This window comes from Lygodium microphyllum, chromosome 14 (genome assembly GCF_053477565.2).
Source record: "Lygodium microphyllum isolate KBCC chromosome 14, Lygodium_microphyllum_v1.1.10, whole genome shotgun sequence".
Classification (NCBI taxonomy): Eukaryota; Viridiplantae; Streptophyta; class Polypodiopsida; order Schizaeales; family Lygodiaceae; genus Lygodium; species Lygodium microphyllum.
In genome coordinates, this window is record NC_141148.1 from 128668447 (window position 1) to 128689826 (window position 21380).

A 21380-nucleotide genomic window follows, 5' to 3' on the forward strand; every position below is an offset into this window, starting at 1 on the left:
CCGATGTGCACTAAGTCCTTGCGAGCAAAAGGAGGCTCTAAGACCTCATCGGGCGATAGGTCTTCATGAAGACCACCACAATGCACTACAAAGGTTTCCCCTACTTTTTTTTGGATCCAATGGCTTCCACGACCCACCATTTTGCAATCCACCCCACCGCAAGATAGTGGTTGTTGGCTATCGCCTTCTCGACAATTTGCTCTTCGAGAGACAAAGGTAATTCGACTTCTTTAATTCCTCTACAATTTGCTCCATCGTGAGATAGGCTATCGCCCACTTTTCTTTCCATAGTCCACTCCACCACAAGACAAAAGGTTGTTGCCCATTTAAGGCTCCACTTGCACCACACCTTACCCCTATCTCTTCTACTCAGGTTCAAGAAGCCATGAGACCAACCTTTCTCCTCGAATAGGGTGGTAAATAACCTGATTAAGCACTATTTACATAAATTAACAAGTTCATAAAACTGAAATGCACACTTTGCCATATAATCTTGGACATTGGACACCCTGTTTGATGGCAAATTGCAAGGATCGAGACATAGTGCAGGTCAAACTGAGTGCAAAGGGAGTGAGAGCACACCACACAAAGAGTGAGCAGAGGGACTAAGAGCACAGCACACGAAGTGTGAAACCAGCCTTCCTTCTCAGATAGGGTGGTTTAACTTGATTAAGCACTTAATTACAGCAATTAGCAAATGAACATAAACTGAAATGCTCAATTTACCTTCATAAACTTGGACAGTGGACACCTTGTTGGCCCCAAAACTGGCGCCCCTTTCGGTATTTCTTTAATTTCAATTGCAGATGGATAAATTACAAGCCAAGATTTCACAATCTCCTTGGCTGATTCAAAATACCCTTGCTGTTCCAATAATCAGCAAAGCATTCGGGCAAATTGCCCCTTGATTTTCACTCAAGACTTGCTCTAATGGAACCCCAACTGGTCAAATGCTGCCCCAAATTCACAATAGATGGGCTGGCATCTGAAATCCTCACAATTCCACGAATTTTTGGTGCTGATTTCAGTGTACAATGCCTTTGACTGATGGCACGGGTCCCAAGGTGGCTGCAAAACCCTAATTACTGCTGTAATTTAGGGTTTACAGCAGTAAACTCTCTGCTGTCCACCAAATTTGGCTGTACTTTGCTACCCATGGCTGAGAATTGCTAAGAATACTTGAGCATAGACTAGAGGAGATGAGAGAATGCTGTAGAAAGAGAGAAAATCAGCTGAAATGTATCTTCTGATTCGTAGCTCTGATGACAAATCTGATGGCACCAACAACTTCAAAAGGGGGATAAAACACCAGCTCAACTAGCTCAGCTGCTCTCTTGAGGCGGAAGAGAAAACCTACTGCCCCCTATCCTGTCGCAGCGCGTGATCAGTCGTCGTCGCTTCTCAAAGCAAAATCTGATCACCTCCTCTCCCTCCACCAAGCTCCGAATGGCTACCATTCAGCTTCCACCACCCTCCAACAGCCTTCTCCCTAGTTGCATGGGAAAGTTTTGCCAAGTAGCAGCCTTCCTAATGCATTTTCAACCATTAAATTAATTTTTCAGAATTAATTAATTCTGAAAATTAATTTCAGCCCCTTTTGACCCTACCCAAAATTAAAAATGCCCATCTGGAATGAAATTGGCTAGGCCATTTGCAACTTGGAGTGGTTCCCAACCTCTGTTGACCCTTAGACTAGCATTAATTAATGCTAGTCGCTAGTGTCACCACTGACACTTAATGGCCAAATAATTGTCCTAGGGTCCAACCTGGCACCAACTGACCACCAAAACCCAGTTGGCGTAACTTAACACAACTTTTGTCTTTAACATCCACTGCATCCTTTGGGTCCTTGGCCTGTTCCCATGAAATAACTGCCATGTGCATCACATGTGCTAAACAACCTTGCACATTTGATTAGTAACTTAATCAAATGTTACTAGAAAGATTAAAGCATCACAAAATTTCACGTCCCTGTGACAGGCCTCCCCCTTGAAAACCTTGCAATCGTCCTTAATTGCACTGCATTGGGCCAAAGCAAAAGTAAATTGCACTGGAATTTCAATTTGCATGACAATCACCACAACATTGGCCACTGTTGTCAAACCGTTGCATATACGCAAAACTTATTGAAAATTTCCAGACAGCAAAACATAATAGAAAACTGAAAAACAGTCCAAAAATGTTACTAGAAACTATTGGATGCATCCATAACTCATGTTTCTCAACCATTCTGACTTCAAAACCATAGTAAAGCATATTCTTAGCATAAACCTTGGCTGAAACTTTCGATGACATTCATTTACATGCGGCTGTCCATGGAATCAGTTGTAAACCATTAAAAACTGAGCATGACCTGTTCATAAACTGATCATGGACTGATATGAGAATTGATCACAAATGGCTACAAATGTGACTCCAAACTGAGTAAAAATTTAATCAGAAATTGATGCAAAAGCTGATGCAAAACTGATCCCAAAGTGATCATAAACGGTTCTCAAACTGATCAAAAATTGAGCTGAAACTAATCAGAAATTGATCTCAAAATTGAGGCAAAAACTCATGCCAAACTAGTCCAAAAACTCATGCATAGATATAGTCTCAGAGCTGCGGTGACAACCATACTCATATACATGTATCTCACAGTGACTAGTACACCGAGTAGTGACCTCATGGTAGACATACTGTCAGCACAGTACCTTGGATGCATGCTGAATACATCCGAGATCCACTACATACGAGAGCTGTCCAAAACCGGTGGAGTGGAAGTGCTATCTCCCCCTTGAGCATCAGGCAATGCTCCGGACGCCCGTTCTGCTGAACCTGAGTAAGCCCGATCCAAAGTCGGCTCTAACTGAAAGGCATCGAGATAAAGTAGCAACAACTGAGGATGGTCTCCCAAGTCATCCTCTTCCATCCATTTTGCATCCATTGGTGAATAATTTTGAAACTTCACCAAATATCTGGAAACTTTACCTCTGACCTTCCTTTCCTTATGTGCCAAAATCTGCTCGGGTACCAAAATCTCATCTAGTTCCTCAACCTTTGGCTGAATTTCAGCAAATACATCTTCTGGCACATCACCACGAAAAGGTCTCAGCAAACTGACATGAAAGGCATTGTGTATCCGCTGATGTGGAGGTAATTTCAGCCGATATGTAACATCGCTGACCTTTTCCAACACTTGAAAGGGCCCATAGTATCTCATGCTTAACTTCGGATACAACCTCTCTCTTCCCTTCATCTTTTTCAGCCTTGCCTTTTCGAAACGAAGCAATACATAATCGCCCTCTGCAAATTGCAAAGCACGTCTATGGCGATCAGCTACCCGGTTTTGCTTGTCTTGTGACCTCTGAAGTGCATACTTTATCTTTGCATAGGCTGCATCCAAGCTTTCCACAAAGCGATCAGCCTCAAAGATATTATCCTTAGTGTGCAAAATAGGTGGAACCTTCTTGCCACCCTCAACCATCTCAAATGGAGCCTTGTCAGTGGAACTATGCATCGTATTATTGTATGCAAACTCTACCAATGGCAAATACTGCTCCCACTATGTCTTGTGGTCTGAAACATAGCACCTCAAAAGATCCAACACTGTGGAATTTACTTCCTCAGACTGACCATCTGTCTGCGGATGGAAGGATGATGAGAATTTCAGCGTGGTACCCATATTTTCAAACAACCCCTTCCAAAATAGAAGGGTCATCTGAGGGTCTCGATCACTCATGATCGACTCAGGCATACCATGATATTTGAAAATGTGTTGCATAAATAATCGTGCCATATGATCAGCCTTTATCTTCTTCCTCACTGGAATGAAATGGGCTTGTTTGCTAAACTTGCAAATAATAGTCCATATTCCATCATTCCCTGCAGGTGTCCTAGGAAGCTCAAAGATAAAGTCCATAGCAATGCTCTGCCAAGGCCTATCTGGAATAGGCAAGGGTTGCAACAAGCCCGGCATCTTTTGCCTATCATGCTTTACCTTCTAACATATGATGCATGCCCTAACAAACTGCTCTATATCATGCCTCAAAGCTGGCCAATAAAAGAAATGCTCCACTGCCTTGAGTGTGGCATCAATACCTCTGTTTCTTGCATACGGAGGAGCATGACTTTCAATGATCACTCTAGGCCTCAATTGCTTTTTAACACACAGTCGTCCATGCATCAACAGAAATCCATCTCTTACCATAAAATGCTCATGCCTTTGGCCATTGCAAAGCTGACCATAAACATTAGCAAAGTCCGAATCAGCAGCATATTGCTCTTTCATGACATTCAACTCAGTGTGATAAACTATAGTGACCGCTGAAATTTGTGGCTTACGTGACAATGCATCAACCACAACATTCTTTTTATCATCAATGTATACAATCTGAAAATGAAACATAGAGAGAGAATTTGCCCATCTCATATGCTTCTCTAACAACTTTGTTTGCGCCAGAAAGTGCCTCAAAGTCTGATGGTCTGTCTCCACTGTAAAATCAGCCCCCAATAAATAATGTTTCCACGTAGACAGTGCATGAATTACAGCCAAGAGATCTTTCTCATATACCTGTAAGTTCCTCTCTGCACCGTGGAGAATTCGATTCTCATATGCCATAACTCGGCCATCTTGCATAAGGACAGCCCCAATGTTGTTACCACATGCATCACACTGAACCACAAATGACTTCCTTAGATCAGGCAACACAAGCACAGGATTAGAAGTCATCTTTTCCTTCAACTTTCAAATGCTGAAATTTCCACTGTTGTCCATCTAAATGGCACATCTTTCTTTTGCAAAGCATGCAATGGAGATGCAATTTCAGCAAACCCGCGTACATACTTCCTATAGTAAGAATATAAACTCAAAAAGCTGCGGATCTCATGAACATTCTTCAAAGCTGGCCATGAACGTATTGCTTCAACCTTAGCAGGGTCCATACAAATACCATCAGCCGATACAATATGTCCCAAGAAGTGGATTTCATGCAAAAAGAATTCACTCTTCTTGTCATTGATAACCAGCCTATGCTTACGTAGCTCATTGAAAACAATGTCCAAGTGCTTTCTATGCTCCGTCTCATTCTTTAAATAGACAATCATGTCATCAAAGAAAGTACCCACAAATACTCTATGTGGCCAAAAGATGCGATTCATCATCCGATTAAAAGTGGCAGGAGCATTCGTAAGTCCAAAAGGCATGACAAGAAATTCATATAACCCAAAAGATGTCCTAAAAGTTGTCTTAGGCACATCCTCCGGTCTAATGCATATCTAATGATACCCACTTTTCAAATCTATACGGCTGAATATTGCTGCCCCCTGCAATCTATCCATAACATCATCCATCCGAGGAATCAGAAAGCGGTTCTTTATTGTGATCTTGTTCAGAGCACAATAGTCAATGCACATACGCCATGAACCATCCTTTTTTTGCACCAAAAGCACTGGAGAACAGAAAGGAGATGAGCTGCGTTGAATCAGCCCTTTTTCTAACAGCTCATTTACCTGACTCATAATCTCCTCCTGTTGGGCTGCACTGACTCTATAGAGTGGTTTATTAGGAGAGCTACTTCCACGGATAAGGTCTATGCCATGATCTTAGGGTCTTTCAAGTGGTAGCTGCCCTGAAAGTGACTGAGAGAAGCAATCAGCATACATTTTCAGAAATGACATGTGATCCTTCTCTAATTTAGACATATTCCTAACATTTCCACTATCATCCTTATCCTTGGCAAAAACTAAATACGCTAAAAGATGATTTTTCATTACTTTAGAAATAGCAACTGCAGATACAATAGGGACAGATTCCCCTTTCAACTTTACATCAAGTATGAGTGTCTTTCCCTTATGTTGAATAGTGATCTCTTTTGCATATGAATCAATCACTGCATGCATATGGTGGCACCATGGCATACCAAGCAACACATCACAACCCTCAAGTGGAGCAACGTAAAACTCTTCGCTGTCCACATATCCCTGTATGTGCAACCGAAGCTTTCCAATGAGTGGTGTAACAGGTTCTGCATGACCCTTACATGCCATTCCAACTTCCGCCATGGCTCCCATCTCATCCTCTTTGATGCCTAGACGGGCTGCCATGTCAGTAGAGATGAAGTTGGCTCGTGTACCATTATCAAAGAATATCAATGCATGTTGATCCCTAATTTTGCCCCATGATCTGCACAACTCAGTAGCATCATCATTGGCTAATCATTAACAACATCGGGCACCAATCCCACTGATATTTTGGGCCTTTTACCCTTAGAAACTTCCTGATTTTCTGATTTTGCAGCTTGCTGCCTATTGGGACAGTTCTTTGCAATATGATCCTCCTGTTCACAAATAAAGCATTTATTTGCAGCCATCAATTCCCTACGTTGTGCCAATGTTTTCGAGCCCTTTCTTTGTTGGTTTGGCCTCTTTTCAAGCTGGTTTTCAGATATGCCCATTTTCTCAGCCTTAAACAACTTTTTATTCGGCTTCTCCCCACTCTCTTGGAAACCTGAATCCTTTCCACGCAACAAAGCATCGGCTATAGCAGCAGTCTCTATGAGCTGAGACATGCTAGACATGGTGGATTTTATGCAAAAATCCCCGATTCCTTTGGGCAGCCCACATACATATTTTTCCACTTGCTCATGAAAGGGTACGGCACGATAAGAAGTGACGGGCAACAATGCATCCCAAAACTTCTTATTGTATTGCTCTAAATTTTTACATTCCTTAGTATCAAGCTTGTTCCTAGCTGTCATGATGTCCACCTCAAAGGTACTAGTCAACCAATTCGATGCAAACATTTGCTTGAATTGTACCCATGTTGACGGTGCTCTACCTTGCATCAAGAGCATGGACCACCACTGCAATGCATTCCCCTTCAAGAAAGTGGCTACCTTTCGAATCTTAGAGGATTCGGTGAAGTTTCCCCCTGAATAGGTTGCATCAAACTGCTGAATGAAGGTCAAAGCTTTCAGCCTATCTTGTGCACCACTAAAGAACTCAAACTTTGATGCTTTTCTAGCCTCATCATAGTCTTTTGCTTCCCCTTTGGGAGTCAAGTTGTCATACACTGGCTGCTGCAAAAAGGGTGCATTTGCTGTATTTACATCATGACCAAGCTCAAATGAAGCATTTGGATGACCAGCAGTCATTCCTTGAGCCCCATAAGCATTCGGGGGTGCAGATGCATTGCCAAACATTCCACTTTGTGCCCCAGGCATCAAGCCAATGCTACCATACATAGGGTTTTGCACATTTCCAGCCATACCCGAAAACAATGGGCCTTGCACACCATGCATTGGCTGCTGCATACCATAGGGATTTGTGCCATGCATTCCCGTATGCGGCCCTTGACCAACCATTGCATGAAAAATCGTGCTACCACCAAAGTATCCTGGCTGCCCCATCATAGCATGCATGCCCGGCTGTCCAAAATCCATTGGATTGGCACTTCCATAATGGCCTTGCATTTGCATTCCTTGCCCCATAGGTACCAACTTTTTAGCTTCATTGGCCTCTTTAGGAGCTTCAAGTGAAGGATTTGGCACTACCTTCAGTGCATCTTGTTGTCCCAAAGGTGTAGAAGTTGACTTCTTCTTCTTGCCCTTGCTATCCTTCTTCGGAGCATTCAAAAATCGGGTGAACCGAGGATCCTTTGCCAATTCAGCAAAGAAATTTGCTGCTGTCCTCATCCGATTCTTGAACTGGGTCATCAAATTCCTCTTCACTTTGCTGGTCATCTACCTCACGACGGCTTGAAGACCCTACATCTTGCCCAACAGTAACATTTTCAGCTTGTTGTCCATCATGAGAGCCTTGTCCAAGATTAGGCATTGCATTCCCTTCATTCCCATGAGAATGTCCATACTGAGAGGCATCATCACTGCTTGATTCCATCTCACTATATGAAGACATGTTGCTGTAATTTCTCAGCTGAGCACAAAAATCAGCACTAGCACAAAGCTTTGGCTTGCAATCAAGTGCCTCGGGCTAACCAAATCAAGAGATTGAGTGATTATCCCAGCAATGGAACCATGAAACCAGCCTTCCTTCTCGGATAGGGTGGTTTAACCTGATTAAGCACTTAATTACAACAATTAGCAAATGAACATAAACTGAAATGCTCACTTTACCTTCATAAACTTGGACAGTGGACACCCTGTTGGCCCCAAAACTGGCGCCCCTTTCGGTATTTCTTTAATTTCAATTGTTGATGGATAAATTACAAGCCGAGATTTCACAATCTCCTTGGCTGATTCAAAATACCCTTGCTGTTCCAATAATCAGCAAAGCATTCGGGCAAATTGCCCCTTGATTTTCACCCAAGACTTGCTCTAATGGAACCCCAACTGGTCAAATGCTGCCCCAAATTCACAATAGATGGGCTGGCATCTGAAATCCTCACAATTCCACGAATTTCCGGTGCTGATTTCAGTGTACAATGCCTTTGACTGATGGCATGGGTCCCAAGGTGGCTGCAAAACCCTAATTACTGCTGTAATTTAGGGTTTACAGCAGTAAACTCTCTGCTGTCCACCAAATTTGGCTGTACTCTGCTAGCCATGGCTGAGAATTGCTAAGAATACTTGAGCATAGACTGGAGGAGATGAGAGAATGCTGTAGAAAGAGAGAAAATCAGCTGAAATGTATCTTCTGATTCGTAGCTCTGATGACAAATCTGATGGCACCAACAACTTCAAAAGGGGGATAAAACACCAGCTCAGCCAGCTCAGTTGACAAGCCCTCCTCTCCTACTGCCGCCTCTCTTGAGGTGGAAGAGAAAATCTGCTGCCCCGTCCTGTCGCAGCACGCGATCAGTCTCGTCGCTTCTCAAAGCCAAATCTGATCACCTCCTCTCCCTCCACCAAGCTCCGAATGGCTGTCATTCAGCTTCGACCACCCTCCAACAACCTTCTCCCTAGTTGCATGGGAAAGTTTTGCCAAGTGGCAGCCTTTCTAATGCATTTTCAGCCGTTAAATTAATTTTTCAAAATTAATTAATTCTGAAAATTAATTTCAGCCCTTTTGACCCTGCCCAAAATCAAACATGCCCATCTAGAATGAAATTGGCTAGGCCATTTGCAACTTGGAGTGGTTCCCAACCTCTGTTGACCCTTAGATTGCTAATCCCTAGTGTCACCACTGACACTTAATGGCCAAACAATTGTCCTAGGGTCCAACCTGGCAACAACTGACCACCAAAACCCAGTTGGCATAGCTTAACACAATTTTTACCTTTAACACCCACTGTATCCTTAGGGTCCTTAGCTCGTTCCCATGAAATAACTGCCATGTGCATCACATGTGCTAAACAACCTTGCACATTTGATTAGTAACTTAATCAAATGTTACTAGCAAAATTAAAGCATCTCAAAATTTCACATCCCCGTGACAAAGTGCTCAAAGTAGGAAGAGTAAGCAGAGAGAGTGAAAGCACAGCACACGAAGTATTTGGTACAATGACAAGTTGTGCCACTTTAGGTTTTAATAATACATATAAAGTACAAGTGTGGGGTGCGTTCACACCCAAAGACCGCAAAAGGCATAGGGAGCCTTTATTCCCAACAACCTCCCACCTAAAGGGAACGTGCCTAAAGGTAGAGAAAAGAATCAGCTAAGTCTATGTATGTACAAAGCTGAAATTCACATATATTATCCAACCCCCATCATCTAGCGGCAATGGGCAAATCGCTTTGCTAAAAGACCCTTCATGAAAAGGTCTGCAGGGGTATCATTTGTATGTACCTTAACAAGCTCAATGCTCTTGCTGTCAAGTACATCCCTAATAAAATGATACTTCACCCGTATGTGCTTTGTCTTTGTGTGAAAGACAAGATTCCGTGCTAGCATGATAGCACTCTGACTATCACAATGGAAAATAGGAACCTCTGTAATACCAAGCTCTCTCACCATACATGAAAGCCATAAAGCCTCTTTACACGCCTCAGTGGCAGCCACATGCTCTGCCTCTGTAGTAGACAATGCAACATTTGCAGCCTAGATATCCAAGAGACTACTCCCCCTGTGAAGGTGAACACATATCCTAAGCTAGACTTCCTGTAGTCAAGATGACCAGCATAGTCTACATCCATGAAGCCAACAACATATGACTTTTGCTTACCAAAGTAGATACATAAATCCTTTATGCCCTTAAGGTATCTCATGATACCCTTCACTCCTTCCCAATGCTTTTTGCCAAGATATACTATGTATCTGCTAACCACTCCCATCGCAAATGCAATGTCAGGACGTGTAACAATCATAGCATACATCAAGCTACCAACAACTGAAGCATAAGGTATCTTGGCCATTTCAGCCTTTCCATCATCAGATGTAGGGTTGTCATCTGCACTAAGTTTCACGTATGGAGGCAATGGTACACCAATGGCTTCCCCATCCTCCATATCGAAACGCTGCAAAACCATAGTAACACACTCCTACTGTGACAAATAAAGAATACCCTTTAATCTATCCCTAAGTATACGCATGCCAAGAATATGATTGGCCTCACCAAGATCCTCCATATCAAAGCTATTGTGTAAACTCTGCTTCAAGGAGTCGAAGGCATGAACATCCCTGCCTGCAATCAGCATGTCATCCACATACAAAGCTATTGTATAAACTCTGTTTCAAGGAGTCCAAGGCATGAACATCCCTACCCACAATCAGCATGTCATCCACATACAAAACCAAGAGAATAAGGCTGTCATCTACTGCCTTCTTGGTGTATAAGCAGTGATCAACTTGAGAACAATGGAATCCCTGAGATTGCATAAATGTATCAAATTTATGATACCGTTCACATGGTGTCTATTCCAACCCATACAAACTCTTGTTGAGTTTACATACCATGTGCTCTTTCCCCTTTGCAACAAACCCTCAAGCTGCTACATATAGATCTCCTCATGCAAATCACCATGTAAGAAAGTTGGTTTTACATCCATCTATATGAGTTTCATATCTTCAAATGCAACCAAGCCCAAGATGGTTCACAAGGTAGTCATTTTGACTACAAGAGAAAATATTTCATTAAAATCAATTCCATGTTCTTACTTGTACCCTTTAGCAACCAATTGTACCTTGTACTTTGGCAAAGAACTAGAAGTGACTTTCATTTTGTAAACCCATTTGCATGGTAGCACTTTCTACCCTTTAGGCAAATGCAACAAATCCCAAGTGCCATTTTTTATAAGAGATTCCATCTCTAACAACATTGCCTTATGTCATTTCTTGCCGTCTTTTCTATCCATTGCTTCTTGGAAGTATGACGGCTCACCACAATCTCTCAACATTACATAATGGGCCACATAATTCACACCAGGAACAAACCTATTTTGTTGTCTTTGCACTCTGGTCGATCTACGGACCCAATGGTCAAGATTTTCTGGCTATTCAGCTTGCAAATCTACATTAACAGCTTGCTATTCTGCAGATTCAACATGTTGTACAGCTAGTTTTGGTTGTTCCAAAGGCATCTATTCTTACTGAATTTGTGGTACATCATGGGCAATATCTTGTTGATCATTTTCAACATTATTCCTTGCATTTTCAAGGACATTTACAGCATGTATTTGTTACTGTCTAACGGGTGTTCTTTGCTATCCTATCAATACATCCTCACGAAATACAACCCTTCTAACCTCCTCTGTCTTTCCAGCATGTTTGTGCATGTGATCTTCCCGAAAGATAACATCATTGTTGCCTACTATTTTTATTTTCTTGGGATTCCATAATCGATACCCATTTCACCTTCGTCACCATATCCTAGGAAAATACACTTACAGGACTTTGGCTCAAGTTTACTGTGTTCTTCCTTGCGAATGTGCACAAATGTCTCAAAGCCAAACACTCTCAAGTGAGCATACGAAGGTGGCTTGCCCGACCACGCTTCTTGAGGGGAAACCCCTTCAAAAAAAGACATGTTTGGCGATCGATTAATCAAATGTACAACTGTCATAATAGCCTCTGCCCAAAATCCATGAGGTAAAGCAGCATGTGACAACATTGTATGGACCTTGTCTTGAATGCTCCTGTTCATATGCTCTGCAACACCATTTTGGGGTGGATTATGAGGGCCAATGAGCTCCCTTTTAATCCCTTTGCTGTCACAAAAATCGTGAAATGCTTTGGATACATATTCCCCACCATTGTCACAATGAAGACACTTTAATGTCTTGTTGGTCTGATTTTCAGCAAAAGGTAATGAAATACTTCTTTCCCCCTAGAGATAACCTTGGTATTTGATATACATCTGAACGTACCAACTCTAAGGATGAAGACTTTAGAGAGAGATTTCTTATGTGGCATTTGAGCATGCTTACCATAAATACAATTATCATACTGTTCAAAATCAGCGTACCTCAAAGATGGAAAATAACCCAAGCGAGAAAGCACTTTCATTCCAGTTTGACTCATGTGTTTGTAGTGACGGGTGAGGCACAAAGATCGAGACAGTCAATCTTTAAAGTTTACACACAACAAGAGACAAAGAGAGTGAGAAAGAGAGCAATCACAAAGAGTGAGCACGTTTTTAGGTACAATGACGAGTGTGTACCTTTAGGTTTTTAGATAGATATATATATGTGTAAGTACAAGTGCTAAGGATGTGTTTACACCCGAGCACATTTAAAGGCACGAAGGCCTTTATTTCCAACAATCTCCCACCTAAAGGCAATGTGCCTTAGAGGAGAAAAGAATCAGCTCAGTCTAGGTATGTACAAAGCTGAAATACATATATCTATCCAACTCCCATCATCTGTCGACAATAAGCAAACCGCTCTGCAGGAAGACCCTTCGTAAGAAGGTCTGCATGATTATCATCTGTATGCACTTTGACAAGGTCAATGCTCTTGCTGTCAAGTACATCTCTAATGAAGTGGTACTTCACCTGTATGTGCTTTGTCTTTGCATGAAAGACAGGATTCCGTGCTAGCATGATAGCACTCTGACTATCACAATGGAGAACAGGTAACTCTGTGATGCCAAGCTCTCCCACCAAACGTGAAAGCCATAAAGCCTCCTTACATGCCTCAATGGCAGCCACATACTCTGCCTCTGTAGTAGACAATGCAACACACTTTTGTAGCCTGGAGATCCAAGAGACTGCTCCTCCTGTGAAAGTAAACTTTCCCAAAAGTGGACTTTCTGCAGTCCGCATGACCAGCATAGTCTATACATCCATAAAGCCAACAACAGATGCCTTCTGCTTCCCAAAGCAGATGCACAACTCCTTTGTGCCTTTGAGGTATCTCATAATACCTTTCGTTGCATCTCAATGCTTCTTGCCAGGGGTTGCCATGTATCTGCTAAACACTCCCACTGCAAAGGCAATGTCACGACGTGTAGCAACCATAGCATACATCAAACTGCCAATAGCTGAAGCATATGGTATCTTGGCCATTTCAGCATTTTCATCATCAGATGTAGAGTTGTACTCTGCACTGAGTTTCATATATGGAGGCAATGGAACCCTAATTGTTTTCCCCCCCTCCATATTGAAACGCTGCAAAACCTTGGAGATATACTCCTACTGAGATAGATAGAGTAAGCCTTTTGATCTATCTCTGAGTATTTGCATACCAAGAATGTGATTTCCATCACCAAGATCCTTCATGTCAAAGCTACCATGAAGACTTTGCTTCAGTGAGTCCAAGGCATGAGTATCCCTGTCAGCAATCAGTATGTCATCTACATACAAAACCAAGATAATCAAGCTGCCATCTGCTGCCTTCTTGGTGTACAAGCAGTGATCCACTTGACTTCTACGAAAGCCTTGAGACTGCATGAATGTATTAAACTTATGATACCATTCTCTTGGTGCTTGTTTCAGCCCATACAAACTCCTTTTGAGTCTACATGCCATATTCTCTTTTCCTTGTTCAACAAACCCTTCAAACTACTGCATATATATATCTTCATGCATATCACCATGTAAAAATGCAATCTTTACATCCATCTGTATGAGTTCCATATCCTCAACTGCAACCAAGCCCAAATTGGTTCTCAATGTAGTCATCTTGACTACAGGAGAGAAAATCTCATCAAAGTCAATTCCATGCTCCTGCTTGTATCCCTTTGCAACCAATCTTGCTTTGTACTTTGGTGAGAAACCAAAAGTGACCTCATCTTGTAAACCCATTTGCATGGAAGTGTTTTATGCCCTTTAGGCAATAACACCAAGTCCCAAGTGTCATTTTTCTCAAGAGATTCCATTTTTGACAACATGGCTTTATACCATTTCTTACTGTCTTGTTTGTCCATTGCTTCCTTGAAGCAAGACGGTTCATCACAGTCTGTTAACATGACATAATCAGCCACATTGTTTGCACCAGGAACAAATCTGTCAAATTGTCTAATAGCTCTAGACAATCTCCTAACCCAATGGTCATTGTTTGCTCGCTGGTCCTGCAAACTTCCATTTCCAGAATGCTATCCTGGCATCTCAGCCTGCAAATCAACATTAACGGCTTGTTGTCATGGCTATTCCTGCACATGTAGTGGCTCATTATCATGGGCAATAGTTGGCTGATCATTTTCTGCATTTACAAGTTCATTTACAGCAAGTATTTATTGCTGTACAGCGGGCACATTTTGTTGTCCAAAAGGTATTTCTTCCCGGAATACAACCCTACAAACCTCCTCAATCTTTTCAGGTTGTTTGTGCACGCGATCTTCCCGGAAGATAACATCATTGTTGCGTACTACTTTTCTTTTCTCAAAATCCCATAATTTATACCCCATTTCACCCTCGTCACCATATCCTAGGAAAATGCATTTACAGGACTTTGGCTCAAGTTTGTTGCGTTTTTCTTTATAAATGTGCACAAAGGCCTCGTAGCCAAACACTTTAAGGTGAGCATACGAAGGTGGCTTGCCTGACCACGCTTCTTGGGGAACTCCCTCCCCCCAAAGACCCGTTTGGTGACTGATTAATTAAGTGAACATCTGTCATAACAACCTCTGCCCAAAAACTATGGGGTAATGCAGCATGAGACAGCATCGTACTGACCTTATCCTATATGGTCCGATTCATACGCTCTGCAACTCCATTTTGGGGTGGATTATGAGGGGCAGTGAGCTCTCTCTTTATCCCTTTGCTATCACAAAATGCCTGAAAGACCTTGGACACATATTCCCCACCATTGTCAGAGCGAAGACACTTAAGTGTCTTATCTGTCTGATTTTCAATCAATGTCAAGAATTTTTTAAACTTGTCAAACACTTCATCCTTGCTACGAATAGGATAAACCCATACCTTTCGTGTAGCATAATCGACAAAGATGACAAAATATTTCTTTCTCCCTAAAGATAATCCTGGCATCTGATATACATCTGAATGTACTAACTCTAGAGAAGAAGATTTTAGCAAAAGAGACTTTTTATGAGACGTCTATGCATGTTTGCCATAAACACAATGATCACAGTGCTCAAAATCAGCATAGCGAAGACAAGGTAAGTAACCCAAACGAGAAAGCACTTTCATTCCTGTTTGGCTCATGTGTCCCAACTGACCATGCCACAAAGAAACACATAGCTGCTCGGTCACGGCAACAACATGGTCATGCACAATAGATACATGAAGTGGACACAAAGTATTACTCTTGTAACCTCTGGCAATAACCCTAGATCCCTTACAGATCTTTCATTTTTCATCACCAAAGGTGGTATGAAAACCATCATCATCTAGCTGCCTTGTGCTAATCAAGCTCTTCTTGAGCTATCATCAATTTGCCAAACATGTCTCTGAACATGTGACCATGGAATCCCCGCCTTCGGTCAGAACCGCCAAAATGTCCCCTCATGTGAGCTCCAAACAAAGGTCTTTCACTCTTTGTCAAGTAACCATCCCATCATGAACCTAGATGTCAATCCTAGCTCCAGGATTTGTACTTGCTAGACTTCGATCGATGCGTTAGGAATGTCCCTCTTTGGATCTTGTGCATCTGTATAGACATATAGATAAGGCACGGCTACCCCATCTCACCACCCTCTCACACTCCCTCTCTGGCACTGGAGAGTCATGAGGGATGTCCGCATCACCACCACTAGAAAGTGACTGAGGAAGGGACCACTAAGCCCTTCCCATGATCCGAAGAAGAGGATCCCTTCCACACCTTGGACTTCGCCTTGGTTGGAGGATCAAAATCGGAATCTAAGGCAAATGATGACTCGTCCGAGGAGTCCACATCCCGCGTCATCTTCTGCTCCTTTTTCTTCTTGGAAGCCGCTAACTCTTTGCAGTCCTTCCTTAAATGACCTTTCTTGCCACACTGGTAATACTAGGCCTTCGACTTCTGCTTCATCGAACCCCTCTCTGAAGCTGCAAGAGCCTCACCGAAACCTCCATGGAGCATATCATCAGCGGATGTGCAGGGAGAAGCCATATGGAGAGGATTGAGAAAAGAAGTAGAGAAAAGAAGGGATTGGGAGAGGGAATGCAGTCAAACCATGAGCACAGATTACAAAAAGCAAGAGTTCACATGCAGTATAACCCAAAAGCTGATCAAAATAAGCCAAAATCTGCTACACAAAGTCAAAAAAGCGGTTCAAATCTGCTAGAAACAGCAAAAAACGGCCTGTTCTGCTAGTCGCCCAACCCAAAATAGTACTGTAAACAACAAAACGCAAGCTGCACACTGCCTAAACAGGTGTAGGGAACTGTCACCAACAGCCTGATGATGAAAACACAGGCAGTAGGAGGTGTTGGGCAGGTAGGCGATGCAAATGTTGATCAAAACACAGAGTATGGAAGCCAAAATCTAGTCGCAATCAGGTTGACAGCAGTTGCCATAGCAGCAAAGGGGTAACTCAGTCCTAAAAGTAGCAATAAAACACAGCACAAGGTGTGCACAACCTGAAATCTGATACCATGTCAGAAGTGGTGCAACAATGAAAGCATAAACAACATGCTGAAATAAACTGCTGAAACACAAGACAAGAGAAAGAATGAATTAATGAACACAAATACAGATGAGAACTTAGATGTATGCTTGGGAAACGGAATCCATATCGAACACGAGACAGCAACATACAACAATGAGTCACTGGCTATGTGGGCACCCTGGCACCGGCTCCTCTCTCCCAAAAAGAATCCACAAATGATGGCTGAAGTACACCAAAGGAGGAGGAGCCCCAGCAATATATAGGCATAAAATGGGGGGAGCAATAAATGTAGTCCGCCAGCATTTAATGCTCCCCAGCCCTAGACAGCACTCCAGAAAATGCTAGATAAATACTACATAAAATGTTGTAGCCTTTGTAGCACAGACTCACACCTGAGCTGACTAATCTGCTAACAGATTGGTCAATAATTAAATTGTCAAGGCAACTTTCATTCCGGAGTGTCTCGGCACCACCTTTGACCATCAGATTGGCATTAGGTATCATTAAATGCCACTTTCTAGTGTCACCAACTGACACTTTTGGCCAAATGAATCACCTAGGCCAACAACTAGCACCAGATACCACCAAGTACATGTACGGCATACCTTATAGCAACTTTTGCCTTTGACATCCCATGATTTCCTTGGGTCCTGCACTCGTAAATTTACTCTAGCCCTAGTTACACCTCACACATGCAACATTTACTTAATCATGTGGTTAAAAATTAATCCACATGTTAAGTGAGGTTTCAAAAATAGATGTCCTCATGACAAGCCACCTCTAGAAACTACCTGGCTTTTGTTCCTTTGCAACACCACATACCTTCTTCAACATCCTCGGCTGCACTTACTTCATCATTAGATGATTTGGAGACCGTGATCCATGGGCTTCAAAGGGAGATTCCATCCCTCTAGTTTTAGAGGGAATCACTAATTGATTGTGCGGTCCTTCGCACACCTTGCTGAAAAGCCTTTGCATTCTTCATCTTCCCTTGGTTGGGATGGTCGACAACAAGTTGTCATCTTACCTATCAATACTTAAGATCTACAGGTTATACCTAGTTTAGGGCCTTGGATGTGTAAAGAAATAACCCTAATGCAAAAACAAAAAAGAAAGGTACGACAAAGCATAAACTCAACAGAACACAGTTACAGTTAGAGTGACTCACAGGCAATGAACACAGTGAAGATCTAAATGAATAAATAAATATAATGCGACACTCATGCAGCAAACAAACCGTGAAGGGATGAAAACCGTAACCCAAACTCTCATGTCTCAAGGACCAAGGCAAAGGTAATGAGACAGAGAGTGTGTCGTGCTCCTAACGAATCCCGAAAAGTAATGAGGCAGCCTCCAAGATGTCAAACAGCAACAAATGCAAGAAACAATGATCCTAGATCAATGTCGAACGTGTAGAGGAGACAAAAAACAATCAATGCAACTGTAGGTGATGACATGGCAAGCTGTGTGGCAGCCAACAGAGCTAAACACAACAATATCTGCAATCGATAGGGGCAAGCCAACAGCCAACAAGTGTAGACACAACAATTGCTGCAACATGGCAGCTAACGGCAACAAAACAAGTGATCAGCAGCAGTCTTCGGGGTTGAACAGCAACAATATATGATGTAGACTATATAGTGAAGGCTTGAAACAAGTGTCAAATGCATGTAGACAATGTCGAGTAGCCTCAACAAAGATGTCCTCCAAAAACGAGATTTGGGTAGTAAAGCTAGAGGGCCTAAAACCTGCAAAAAGGAGACTGGGCTGAATGGAGGTCAACCTACCTATTAGTTTTGAGACCTAGAACCTCTCCCTGTTTTAACTCTCTCGAATCACTCCTTTTTTTAGGGTTTTTCATTATTTAAGCATTTTTGGGGTTGTTCAAGAGGCTAATTTAGCATGTAATGCATGTTTTAGCTCTATAGAATGTTTTAGCCATGACGTGGTGGCTAGGCCTTGATATTCTTATCAATATGGAGGCAAAAAGCTAGTAGCTTCTCTCCCAAGGTCGAGTTTCGGGCATCATCAGCTTATCTTGTCTACTTTTCTTCCTTATAGGTTTCCTTTCAGGTGGAATACTTGGATTATTTGGTGGATCATCTCTCTCTCTCTCTCGCTCCTCCTAAAGCACCTTTTTTGGTGCCTAGGAGGGGATATTGAGAAACCCCAACCATTAAGTTCATTGTATTCCATTAATTCCTATTTTGGTTTCCATTTATAGTCCCAAAAAGGCTTTATTTGTATCATTTATTAGTGTCTAGGAGCCACCCAAGAGAATTGGGGCGCCACCCTAGACAATTCAATGACTCATGTGCCTATAAATAGGTCATAGTCATTCATCCATTTACTCTACGCTTCACTCATTCCACACTTTTTCCTTCCACCATTCTCCTCTCCATTCCTCAGCCTCTCCACTGCTGTCTGTACCCCAGCATGGAGGACATCTCAGCTCATGGAAGATCCATATATACTGTCATCTGCTGGTGCCCTATTCCTTCATCATCAGGCTGCGTTTTCAAGGCAGATCTGACCACCCAGCTGCCACACTTGTTTGGCTCACCAGTGACCTTCTCCTTCATGCTGGCGACCATCTTTCAGGCAGTCTGCATGTGCATTTTGCAGCTCAGCTGCCTTCCAGCTTTGCATGTGGCTCCTACCTGCAGTCTACACCAAGGGAAGATCTGCTTTTTGCTGTATCGGACCCTGTTGCAGCAGCGTTTGCTGTCACTGCAGGCCGCCCAGCTGACTTCCTCCTCCTGGGGCACACGGTGACTGCTGATCATCATCTTCTTCCACTCCTACGTTTCGCTCCCTCAACTAGAAATTCCTACACTTTCCACCAGAGCTTTAACACCGTCATAAAGCTTTAAAATGAAGACAAGCATCCATAGACTCAATGTGTGAAAATGTTTAGGTGGGTGTGGCTATGCAAACTCGGTATACAAAACGCATACCTTGGTATATTTCACCTTCACAATTGATCTTCAAATCAAATCTTCTTCGCCAAGTTGACAACTTGGCCCTAACACCAACTATAAGTTACTAGCCTCCAAAAACATACAACTCAAAAGATAGGAGAATCGAAAGGAGCAGAAGATGCATGGACAATTCAATCAAGCCTAATTTTAGTGAGAGCTTCTTGGTATTTGGCTGTTCACTTCTTAGCCCGATTGACAACTTGGCTCTAATACCAATTGTTGGAAACAAGTCTCTCCAAATACATGCAATTCAAAAGACAGAAGGAATTTAAAGGAATTCAGAACAGAAGACACCTTGAATCTTCTAGGATAAGATAAGGATCAAATAAGCTCAAAGTAACTTTACCGGGAGGTGTCCCACGGACCCGGGAGGCGCGGAGGAGACGTTCCGAAACAGGTGCATGACCCCGCGGGTCGTCTCGACTCTAGGGTTTCCTGACGAGAAGCTGAAGGTCCTAGTGGCGCTGCTGCTTGCATCGTCGTCTTCTTCCAGACCCAACAAGTTCAGGCCCTTGAGCTTGCTGGCTTCTCCTCCGCCGTCTTCCTCTCCGAAATTCATGAAGGATTTCTCGCCCATGGCTGGATCGATGGCATGAACTTTAACGCTGAACATTGGCAGACACAAATTCCAACCGAGTGACGAGTCTTAGATTTCTGTTATGGATCCTGCTCTTTTAGAGGAGTACCGACTCCGTGTGTTATAAATCATAATGCTTTTTTGGTTTTTAAACTTTTTTTTTCCGATTACCGTAAAAAAGTTCATTTGGCTCTCTCGAGTGACGAGTTGCATCCAACAGAGCGACAAAAGAGAGAGAGAGAGAGAGAGAGAGAGAGAGAGAGAGTGAGTGTGTGTGTGTGTGTGTGTTATAGGGCAACACAAGGATTTGTTGCTTTCATTTTATGGAGAATCGATTAACATTAAATTAGTTTTTCCATTTCTTTTTAATAATGCAAAAAGTATATTACATAAAGTTGGTATTTACAACATCCAAAAGGGAGATGAGGCAAATTGAGACAGCCCAATTAGAGTTCTTCAAAGAAGCTTTGTGAAAAGCTCTAAACTTGGAGACTTTCCTACCCACGGCTCTCACGACATATAAGATCTCTTCCTTATAAAAGAGACACTCAAATTGCTATACCTCTTTGCCTTGTGGAATTTCCTCATGTTCTTGTGGAACTAGATGGACTTGATAGTGACTGTCCTAATTACATTCTAGAGGGGGGCTTTTGGCTTCATGAAGTTGGCCATAATCACCAAACAATGCCACTTTGGCATTCACTTTCGCTAGTGCCTTCTACCCATTTGTCCAAGGCCCTCCATAGACTCCTCACCTCGATGCAGTCCCAAAAGAGCTGTTTAGTGGTTTCCACATCTCCCACATAAACCACAGAGGGGTGTAACATTGGAGAACTTTGCCAATCTTTCCCTAGTAGGCCATTTGTTCATAGTGATCTTCCACAAGATCAAGTTAAGCCTTCTGACTAGGATTGTCACCCATATGAGTGTAACCTACTTCTTCCAAGTCCTAAGTT

At 42.5% G+C, this 21380-nt stretch overlaps 1 protein-coding gene across 4 annotated transcripts in view; it reads right to left on the reverse strand.

Moving 5' to 3' along the window:
• Window positions 1-20690, reverse strand: part of BRIZ2 (zinc finger (C3HC4-type RING finger) family protein) — a 52501-nt gene extending 31811 nt beyond the window's left edge. For 2 of the 4 annotated variants that reach the window (XM_087693348.1, XM_087693346.1), the window contains exon 1: window positions 20194-20540. In XM_087693348.1, coding sequence (XP_087549474.1) covers window positions 20194-20324 — 131 coding nt within the window. In that variant the 5' untranslated portion in view covers window positions 20325-20540. Of the gene's footprint in view, window positions 1-20193; window positions 20541-20595 lie in introns of those variants that run through there. The other 2 variants (XM_087693347.1, XM_087693350.1) reach the window with 2 other exon arrangements.
• Window positions 20691-21380: the final 690 nt, after the last annotated feature.